Source organism: Acanthisitta chloris, unplaced genomic scaffold (assembly GCF_000695815.1).
Source record: "Acanthisitta chloris isolate BGI_N310 unplaced genomic scaffold, ASM69581v1 scaffold1565, whole genome shotgun sequence".
NCBI lineage: Eukaryota > Metazoa > Chordata > Aves > Passeriformes > Acanthisittidae > Acanthisitta > Acanthisitta chloris.
The window spans coordinates 5,992-17,373 of NW_008674066.1; the positions used below are offsets into that span (position 1 = coordinate 5,992).

At 41.7% G+C, this 11,382-nt stretch overlaps 1 protein-coding gene across 2 annotated transcripts in view; it reads left to right on the plus strand.

Annotated features, from left to right (window-relative positions):
- Positions 1-7,391, plus strand: part of ZNF131 (zinc finger protein 131) — an 11,222-nt gene extending 3,831 nt beyond the window's left edge. Inside the window, exons 4-7 of one of the 2 annotated variants that reach the window (XM_009075162.1) lie at positions 1,896-2,256; positions 2,359-2,581; positions 4,166-4,296; positions 6,689-7,391. In XM_009075162.1, the coding sequence (XP_009073410.1) occupies positions 1,896-2,256; positions 2,359-2,581; positions 4,166-4,296; positions 6,689-7,351 (1,378 nt within the window). In that variant the 3' untranslated portion in view covers positions 7,352-7,391. Of the gene's footprint in view, positions 1-1,895; positions 2,582-4,165; positions 4,297-6,688 lie in introns of both variants that reach the window. The other variant, XM_009075161.1, reaches the window with a different exon arrangement.
- The last annotated feature ends 3,991 nt before the right edge of the window (positions 7,392-11,382 follow it).

Here is an 11,382-nt window from a genome sequence, read left to right on the forward strand (position 1 = left end):
CCATTATCACCCTGGGATGGATCCCATCCAGTCCTATAGATTTGTGAGGATCCAAGTGGCTAAGCAGGTCTGAACCTTGTTACTGACCTCAAGCTCTGCAGAGTCAAGAGCCTCTCTGCCATACAGAGCTACCCCTCCTACACTGCCTGTCCCTTCTGAAGAGCTTGTAACCATCCATGGCAGCACTCCAGTCGTACGAGTCATCCCACCACATTTCTGTGATGGCGACTACATCAGAGCTTTCCTTCTGCACAATGGCCTCCAGCTCCTTGTGTTTGCTCCCCATACTGCGTGCATTAGTGTACATGCACTTCAGCTGGGATGATGATTTAGCTCCTAACTCTGGCTTCACCCCACAGGCTCATCTCTGGAAAGCCTGGTTTCAAGCCCATCCCCCTTCGAACCTAGTTTAAAGCCCTCCTGATCAGCCCTGCCAACTTATGGGCTGTAGTTCTTTTGCCCCTGATAGAGAGATGAAGCCCATCTGACTCGAGCAGGCTTGGCAACACAGAATTCGCCCCATGGTCATAAAAGCCGAAATTCTGCCGGTAGCACCAACCTTTAGCCACATATTCTTTCCTCCACAGTAAAAGGGTTAAGAATTGCAATACAGTGCCACAGTCAGAGCTTTGACTGAAAGGGGTAAGGTTCAGAAACTTCAGCTGAAATCGATACGATTCTAGAACTGACTAGTGTATGCATCAAAGTGTTACCATCACATAATCTAGACTAGCAAGAAAACAATCAGCTGTTACTCCTCAGAGTGCAGTTGTGCTATGTATGTGTATCCCCATTCAAAGTTTCATGCAGTGTGGTCAAGGATAGTAGTCTTCTCCTTGCTGAGCAGATTATTCCTTTGGTACGTGATCCTGGAGCTCCTTGCAGTAATGTGCAACTGTCATTTGTAACATCAGAAATCCTGGCGAGGTGAAACAGTTTACTGATCTGTTTTCCTGTGCATGTATAGAGTAAGGCGCAGCTTTTTAAGCCGTGTCCCGCATAGCATGATTAGCCGCACATCTCTGACATATGACTCAGAGATACTGGGCAAAGTCTTGTCTCCTATTACTAGAAAATGTGAAAGTGATAGGGAGTACATTACGTGAAAGGATTCATGCTGCAAAGGAAAGCAAAAGCATAGCTTACTTCTGTCAGTGTGTTTGAGGGATAGAAACCACTGGTTTTCCAATCTGGTAATCAGTAAAGTGCTACGGATTACTTGAAAGCATTGACCTGCTGAGCTCTGTTTGGGATGACATGCTGTCCCTGACATTTTGGAGGAGGGGGGTTATGTGTGTATTGTGCAGAAGAACAGCAAGAGAACTGAGGGTTGTGTGTAAGCCCAGAAAATTAAACTAGTATACCCTTTCCACATCCCAGTGCCTTTTACCTCAGCTGTTAGCTGCGTGCTTGCCTGAAGTAAGAGGTGTTATAATCACTGTGTGAAGTCACAGCTGTGGTGTTTTCTAACAAGCTCTAAGCACTGCAGGCACACACTACAGATCTTAAGAGGTGAATAGTGTAGGAGGGACTTGAACCTTATTTCTGGGTAGGCAGGACAAAGAACTATTTCTTTTGGGGGAGTTTTCAAGTACAGAATTTCACAATTTTTTGAGATAAACCTGTGTCCTTAGGTTTACTGGCGTATCTTCTTGATAAGTGCTTTGTGTCATTCGAGGAGAGCTATTTACAACACTGTAGCAGCTTTAACCATGCTGTTTTACTGCACCAAGGACTGTAGATTAAGGACAAATTATCTGCTGGCATACACAGATTATGTGGTCATAAAACCCAGCAACAGCTAGAGAGTGTTGGATAAAGAAGCTTATTACGAGGCTGCAGTTGTAATGTCAGTGCTTATGGCTCTTAACCATGTTCATGTAAATGCTTTCCAGGAACAAAGAAAATTCATCTCCCTTAGAATCAAATGAAACACAAGATAAAAATAAACCGAAAAAGAGGAAGATTGCTGAAACCTCTAACGTTATCACAGAAACACTGCCATCTGCGGAATCAGAGCCTGTTGAAATTGAGGTTGAGGTTGCTGAAGGGACGATTGAAGTGGAAGATGATGGCACTGAAACACTTGAGATAGCATCTGCAGAGCAATCCATAAAGTACATACAGACAACAGGTACATCAGATGAATCTGCGTTGGCCCTTTTGGCAGATATCACCAGCAAGTATCGTCAGGGAGAGAGAAAATGCCAGATCAAGGAAGAAGGTGATAGTGCAACTGATCCTTCATGCAAACAGGTAGAAGGTATTGAAATTGTGGAACTACAGCTGTCACACATGAACAATTTATTCCACTGTGAGAAATGTAACCGTTCATTTAAATTGTTTTACCATTTTAAGGAACACATGAAAACACACTCTGCTGAGAGTTACAAGTGTGACATGTGCAATAAAAGATACCTGCGAGAGAGTGCTTTGAAACAGCACCTCACCTGTTACCACCTTGATGAAGGTGGTGCCAGCAAGAAGCAAAGACCTGGCAAGAAAATACATGTGTGCCAGTACTGTGATAAGCAGTTTGACCACTTTGGCCATTTTAAAGAGCACCTCCGGAAGCACACAGGTAAGAGCACTGCTGCAGTCCTGTGCATGTGGCCCTCACTTTGGGGTTTTGCATGTTTTGGGGAAATGGAGAATATGTTGCAGAAAACACAAGAGTCCTGAGTGCTAGAAATCCTTGGATTCTAGTTACAACTACAGTGATGGTGTGTTTTTTTGCTTGTTTGGAGGGGTTGTTTTGTTTTTATGGAGGTAAACTTCTGAGGGATTGAGTTTATTTAAAATAGGCACCTAAAACCAGAAAGTGCTAATGAGCCTTGTCTGTGAAGTGTACTAAATCTTAGAGATTTTTTTAAAAAAAAATTTCTTACGGCATGTTCCCTTATTCGAAAGTACCAAACTGAGGAGCTGCTTTAATTTTCAACAGTTCTCTAGTTTATCTCTTTTCCTCTAATTAATTCTGTAACAGTGTCCAATAGTGCAGCATTTTGTACCTACTGAAGGGAATGTTGCCACCATTGAACAGCTCTCTTCAGCTTTTAGGTGTATAAGTGAGAATTAGGCTACTTGTGGAATTCTTTTGGAAAGGTAATTATGAACTTCTGAATGTCTTTATTTCTGAAGGTTTGGTTTTATTGGCTTTCCACCTCAATAACACTAACTACTGGATTCCTGAAAATAGGCTTTTAAATTAGGTAGGATAGACTCTTAGAGTATTCACTGAAGTGGCTTAGCCTCTTTATGAGTTCATTAAACTGTTCCAGTAGTGATGTTGGTGTCAGTACCTCTGCAGATTAACTATCAGGCTTTCAGAAGAAACATGCTGTTCCAGTTGTTTGGAGTTTTTTTGTTATTTAATTTGCTTGAATTTCACTGTGTTTGAGCATGGTGGAATTAGTAAAGAGACACCTTTAGTTTACTACTACTTGATGACAGTATCTGACTTTGGATGATACAAACCTGTTTTCAGCTTGCCCTGCTGTTGTCGTTAGCTGACTTCAGTGATGCCATGTTTGGAATGAAGAGGCCATACTGAAAGGAATTTTTGTCTTGCTTGAGCCCATTTGTGTTCCTCTGTGCTTTCTCTTCACTGAATTTTTGGAGGGAGGGGGTGTAGATTTTTGTTTGTTTTAATATTGATGCATTGTTGTTTCATGGTCATTCTGTGCCAGCTTCTTTTTCTGGAGCTCAGTTTCAGCTCTCAAGCATAAGCTGTTACTGTTGCTGAAAATAAAACTTCATATTATTTAAATACTTCCTTCTTTAATGAGTCACTTTGTCTGCTTATTAATGTTGATTCTTTAGCTGTAAATATTATCAGAAGAAAAGAGAGAAATATCTTTAAGATATTTTGTCAGAACACTAATCTAATTTTCACAAAAACCAGAATGTACCTTAAGTAGTGCTGGTAATTGTTACATTGTTTTCTTTCTAAATGAGACTTACAACTCCACATTAGTTTTTTTGCCCTTTTGTTTACATAAATAAAGTTTACATAGAATATCCATCTCTTCTTCCTCAGATAACCCAGATGGCCACATCTTTACAGCATATTTATCAGCCTAGACAAGAGGGAGAGAAGAAAAGGGAGCTGACAGAGGACTGGGTGGTTTTGTACACTTACAAATCCCTGTGTCTGTTTTAACAGGTGAAAAACCATTTGAATGTCCAAACTGCCATGAGCGTTTTGCTAGGAATAGCACACTCAAATGTCACCTGACAGCCTGTCAGTCTGGAGCTGGAGCTAAAAAGGGAAGAAAGAAGCTGTATGAGTGTCAGGTGGGTAATGGCAGTGGCAGAGTCTGGGGTTAGGTACCTCCTTCAGGGGAGTGTGGGAGGACTGAACACCAAAAGAAGCAAGAGTGGGCTTGTGTCTCTTCTTTTTTAGTTCCATTTTAAATATGGAATTACTGAAGTGGAGCCTCATAATACTTATAATCAGAGAGATTGTTATGGGTGGGCAGTGCTCATCTGCATTTTACTGCTCTTCCTGCATCCTGTTCAAGGTTCTTGATGCACTACTACTACTAGTAGTAGACCTAGTAGACTCTTCCCACTTCTGAGCATGCTTCACTAAAGACCGAAATACAAAGTACTATCTTATTGCCTATTTCATTATTCTTCTGTTTGACATGAAACATTGACTTTGTCTGGAAAGTCATTCCAATTTACAGTGGTAATCTGTGATGTATTTTAAGCAAAATAAATGCTGCTGAGATTGTTGAGGCACTTGGTCACAAACTGACATTTGAAGAGCTGTTCAGAAAAATCTTACTTCACTTTTAAAAGCTGATTCTGAAGAGCTAGAAGATACAAGAGCTGAGGTTGACTGTAGCATCCTCATGTGCTGTGTTGCTCACTGCCGTGATAGTCTCACACACATTTCTTTTGCTCTCACACTCTTACACCACCTCTTATCTCTGCCTCTCTCATGCTCTCTCACATGCTTTTTCCATCCTCCCCACTCCTTCCATCCCTTCTCCCCACCCTTCCCCTTAAGGTCCCCCCATTTCTACCTTCTCTTTTTCCTGCCCTCTTGCTGTTTTCTCCTCTTGCTATTTCCCAATCCTCCCCCACCATGCCCCCCCTTTTTCCTTGCCCCTTTTTCTTTTCATCTCTCTCCCCACTCCCAACTCTCCCCACCCTTGTCACCTGACCTTGCTCTTCCCCTACCACCCACTTTTCACTCAAGGCTATCATCTTGATCATTTCACAGAATGGCAGTGGTTTGAAGTGAAACTGGGTTTAGCGAAGAAAACTTCTGGATATTGGCTTTACTGGTTCCAAAAGAGTGTATGATCTTATACACAGAAAGCATTGAATTCTATAGATGTGGTATTCAGTGCTTGTGTTGCTAATCCAATCACTTTATCAAAAGCTTCACTGATGCTGAACATCATTTAGTTTTAACTCTAGTCTGACGTTAATTCTGGGGAGCAATCCTGAAAGATAAGTTTGTCCTGAATGTGAGAGTTGCTACTATATAGCACAAAGCTGTACCTAACAGCTTCATTGAACACACTGTTTTGTACTAGTGACCTTTCAGTCTGATCATTATGTGTCAAACCTTTCTCCTTCTAAATTTCTCCATCCTCTCATGGGTGTTATGAATGTGGGTTAATCTCTTCAGCCTGCAAAAACTGCAGGAATTCTCAGATAAATTTTTCTATAGTTTTTCTCTCTTTAGAACTAAATTTGAATAGTGTTCAACAAATAAATCTTGGCTCACTGAACAAAGAGGAGAAAACAAAACTGTGCTTCCTTGCTGAGCACTTCATGCTCTTAGTGTATGCCATGTGACCTGAGCCAGGTTCCATGTGGCAAGAACAATAGTTATGTACTTGAGCATTACTGATAGTCACAGATAAAGGGAATGACTAAGTAACTTTGAGTGCTTATCTATAAGGTTAGTATTTTAAGAACTGTATGTGCAACCTCTTTCTAAAGTGTGAGTGTTGGGGGGGAAAAGTGTGAGAATAGCATCACAAACCCCACAGTTAACCTGGTGCAGCCTCTTACATAAACGAGATTTTTCATGCCATTCCATTCAGCCCTTTGAGCCCTTCTCCAGGAATTGTGGGGGGACAGGGACTGAGCAGGAGTCTCCAGGTGAAGCAGGAACTTTGCTCAGAACTGTACTGCCCACATCCATAGGATCCTCTCTTGTGATCACATCTTTCCTGTCATGACAGAATGCTTGAGACAAAACATGCTCATGTCTTGTCCTCCACACCAGTTAAACCCCACGATGTCAGGAGCAAGTGAAAGCTGATAAGGAAAAGTTGTTCAGTAGTGCTGCATCTAGAACTTCAGTAAAAGGACAGTGTGTATTAAACTTTCACTGTACAGTATTAATGTATAAATAGCTTTCCACCCAGAATACCACCAGGCACTTATTGGGGTGTGAATCTGTATGCGAATTTCACATTAGGTTAAAATAAGAAAACTTTCAAATACTCTACTGGCTCATTAATTCTGTAGGTCTCTTACGTATACACAACTCAAAGTAGCTCAGTGTGTGTTCTGTTCTGACTTCTCAGCTTTTACCTCTAACATGTATCTTTTTGAATATGAGTAGCAAGAAGCCCCACACTGTGCATCCATGATCTCAAACAAGCACTTTGTCCTGTATCTGCTGGCACTGTTTAACATGCTGTACCTTTTGTTTCAGGTCTGTAACAGCGTGTTTAACAGCTGGGATCAATTCAAAGATCACTTGGTAATACACACTGGTGACAAACCCAACCACTGTACCTTATGTGATTTGTGGTTTATGCAAGGTAGTGAGCTGAGAAGGCATCTCAAAGAAACACACAATATTTCAGAACGAATAGTGACAGAAGAGTTTCTTCCAGTGGAAGCTATGGAAGCTGAACCTGTAACATCAATGACGATAATAGAACAAGTGGAGCAAGTCCATGTCCTGCCAGTAATTCAGGTACAAGTGGATCCTGCTCAGGTAACTGTGGAACAGATGCACCAGGATCTCATACAGGACAATCAAGTGAAAGGCACACAGATGGAGGAACTGCAAGAACAGGTGCAAATCAGCTACTTGGAAGTCGAACATATTCAGACTGAACAAGGCGCTGAAGTTCATGTGGAGCAGTTGCATGTTGAGCATGTAAATCAAATACAAATGGAAGAGGTACAGGCAGAACTTATAGATGGAACAGACCTTGAACATGTAGAGTATCAAAGTGTTAACCAAGGAGAAGTGGAAGAAAAGAAGTCTAATCAAATAGATGATGCAGATAAGGAACACCATGAACAAGCTGAAGACTTAAAACCACAACAACTAGTGGAGTCTCAGAATGAAAACATGGGTGACTAGGATGAAAACCAACACTGCAGGTTTTGGAATGAAATACCAAATTATTTTTGTTAACTTTTACATTGTTTTTTGAGCCGTCAGTGGCCACCTTTTCAATGTGATGTTCATAGGAAGCTGGACAAGTGGACCAAAATTAGCTTTCTTCATGTACAATTAAACTTCTCTCCTATGTGAAAAATAACTTTCCCATTCATGTAATGCCATGGAACAGAAACTACCACAGACACGGACAGCTTTGTGAGGTTTTTTTGCTATGAATAGCTTGTATCACTGTTACGTCATTCCTGGGCATATGTAAGAGCAATTTCACTTCTTTTCCTCTTGCAATAGAAGCAAACCCTTGCATAGATTTGCAGGGGCATCTATAGCAGGAGAATTTGGAAAATTGGATGGTTCTATTTTAAGTGGTAGTTGGACACCTGTGAATTTTTGGATCCTAATTTCAGGCTGGGCTAAAACCATTGTTGCTGGAGGTCTCTGAGCACAAAAATTATGTGCCTTTTCAATACTGACTGGTTAAGTTTCCACAAACTTTCTAGAGTTTTCAAGAACTTAGTTCTGTAAAAGGCAATGTAGGTAATGTTATAGTGCTTTATATTTTTGCTTAAAATTGTCAGTTACTGATTTTGCATTAAATCTAGAGGCAGGGGGCTGAGGGAGGGAGCAGGTTCCACATGGAGGCAGCAGGACATTCTAATAGGAGAAGCTTGGTAGAGTCTGTGATACATGAGTTGGAAGACAGCTACCAGCAGACACTCTAATAGGAAAAGTTTGGTAGAGTCTGTGATACACAAGTTGGAAGACAGCTACCAGCAGACACTCTAATAGGAAAAGTTTGGTAGAGTCTGTGATACACAAGTTGGAAGACAGCTACCAGCAGACACTCTAATAGGAAAAGTTTGGTAGAGTCTGTGATACACAAGTTGGAAGACAGCTACCAGCAGACACTCTAATAGGAAAAGTTTGGTAGAGTCTGTGATACACAAGTTGGAAGACAGCTACCAGCAGACACTCTAATAGGAAAAGTTTGGTAGAGTCTGTGATACACAAGTTGGAAGACAGCTACCAGCAGACACTCTAATAGGAAAAGTTTGGTAGAGTCTGTGATACACGAGTTGCAAGACAGCTACCAGCAGACTCTTCATTTATAAATAATAATTTTTAAAAAGGAATATGTTCTAACATAAATACAGATGAATTTGTCTACCTGGCATCAGGTTCCTGTCTTTTTGAAAGGAAATTATGACACAAAGATGTGCTAAACATAAAAGTAAAAGCCATAGGTGTGAGTGCTAAATCATGAACGGAAAAAGAGGAATGTAAATACTTCTCATCAATATTGGACAATAAAACAATACCAGCTATGAAATGTTGCATTATTTGTTTCATCCAATATATTACGAACAACTGAGTGATTGCCAATTACAGTGCCAGTTTCTAGTGGTATTAATCAATCTCATTTTTTATACAATTAATAGCTTTTTACTATAAAGTTAGATTTGTTTAGAGAATACTTGTCTATCTCTATGTTCAAGGGTGCTAAGAACTTCTAATTCTTAATCACTGCCTGAAGGTTAGAGGTGCTGCACACTTCCGAAAACCTTTATTTTCAAAGCCTTAAATGAAGGGAGGAATTTCTGCAACGACATTCCCTAATACTCTTATTAATCCTATAGGTCTTAGTTAAAATCAGGCTTTCCTATTCCGTCTTCAAATGCAGAACTATTTCCTGGGATTTCTGCTTTATTTAGACTCATTCAAAATTATTCCTGTGTTTCATCACAGCCTTTGAGAACCTGTTGCAAAACAAACACGGATCTCAAAGTTTCTAACAATTTGATTAACGTAACTTGCATTCTTTTTTCATTATGTCTTGTGTTTTCTGCAAAGCAAGTATTATGTGATGAGATTCTGTGCAGAGGGAAGAGTGTGACCCACTGCTAATCATGAAAGTGAAAGTTAGTTGTGATGTTTATACCTGGCAGCTTTGTCTTTTGATAACATGGGAGGGGACAAGCCTGGTTGCTTAGCTGCATAACTCTTACATGGTTTAGGTATTTGTGCATACAAAGTCTGTCTCTGTGGAGTTAAACAAATGATCTGACTGTGTCTGATCAATGAAACTAATTTTTAGGTAATTTAAACTATCTTTTAGGTAATTCAAGTCCAATGTAAATTGAGCAGTTCCATGGCATTGGTAGCAAGGCCGTGGTTTGGTTAAGCACAGTTGGGCTTTTTCTTGGTTCTGTTTGATCCCTTTCTAACAACAGTTCATGAATTTGGTAGGAGAGAAACGATGCTCTGCTGTTGTGCCCAGTAGTGCCCCATCCAGATTCCTGATGGCCCTTTGTGGGAGCATGGTGGGACCATGAGCAGTCCCTTCCTCACCCGAAGGACAGGGAGAAAGGCTCTCCTCATGTAATAACTCTTCTAGAGGGCCTTTCCCTTTGCAACTCCCCCCTCTTCCCCATAATTTCCATTCCAAATATGACTGAGGCCTAAATTGCTCCCACCAGTGGAGTCCTTTGTGCCTCCTTACTGCAACAGCTGATCCCGAAGGAGGGAAGGTTGATGGGGGAGTGGAAGCTCTGGGTGCTCTCTGGAACAGCCACACTGGTATCTTCTTTCTGCCCTAAATGTCTGTATAGACACACAGACCTCTCCAAGCTCCATGTTACCTACACACCATTGGAAGGGTTCTTCCCTCTAAATACACACAAAGTGCTGCTCCCTGAGCCCTGTGTTCTGCCTGCACTGGGCTGTCCCTTTTCACCATACTTGTCTGTGAGTTACAACACCTGAAGCCAGGGGCAGGGCCTAGCCTGTAGCTCCCGAGTAGATAGGAGGACCTGGTGTCCTGATCCGATTAGTGAGAGGTGCCTCTGCCCAAATTAAGGTGGAAACGAGACCATATGCCAAAGTCAATAACATGTCAGTAATACAGGTTTTATTTAACAGTAAATGTGAGGTAGAGAGATAGGAAGAAATAGAAAAGAGTGGGGGGTGAGAGAGAGAGGTCAAGCAGAAGATAGTCAACACCCATGGATCCAGCAGAGTCCTGCTGGTCCTTCACCCTGGGGTTGTCCCTGGTGGGGGTCCCAGGGTCATTGCTGTGGGGATACCACCTTTATACAGTCCAAATTCCAGGTATCCCTGGAGGCATGTTGCTAATTTACATTTTCCTAATTGAAGTGAGGATGGGTGTACCTTCATTTCCATGCTTTCTCCAAGACTTTCGGGGTGTGTTGGTCGCAGGTGCCATCTGTCCCATAACTGTGACTGATGACGTGTATGGGCAGTTTCTCCCTTTCACACCATTTGTCACAGTGGGTATTTTTGCACCGGGATGTGCTAACCAGATCTTGCCTCCACCAGGCCTAGAATTCACACCATCCTGTTATAAATCCCTTGCTCATCTCAGCTTCTCACTGGGGGTTTATTTTCCTATGGCCCTAACAGTTTTTGAGACAGATAACTGTGCTCTTTAATTCCTTACACCTGGGGGTGTCCCTGCTAGCCAGAGCTGTCCAAGGTTTGGAGCTGAAGGCAGTGATGGGGCTGGCCACCCCAGCCTGGTGCCCTCAGCCCTATCCCAGGGGCAGATGCAGCTGTGGGGTCAGACTGTCACTGAAGCTGGGAGGAAAACTTCTTAACACCAATGTAGTACTAAGAACAGGCATTATTCATTGTGGCACTGGATGCATAGGAGATCGCTCTCCTGAGCGTGCATCCCTATCTCCAAAATCTCCAGTCTTTTACATGCATAAATCATACATATTCAGTTATTTCCATACATACAGATTAATCATTTCCGCAGAGTCATTATCCTAACCCCTCCCCTCATTGCATTATTGTGCAAGCCCATTAAATCAAGGTGGGGGTGCCCACGCTCTGCTTTTGTGACCACCCAGCAGCTCAGTTTGTGAACTTTGGTTGCTGTCCCCATACTTTTAGCCCTTTTATTTCTTTTATTTTTAGTCCTATTTATTTTGCCTAGGGCAGGTGTATTAATCATAGAATCAGCCAGGTTG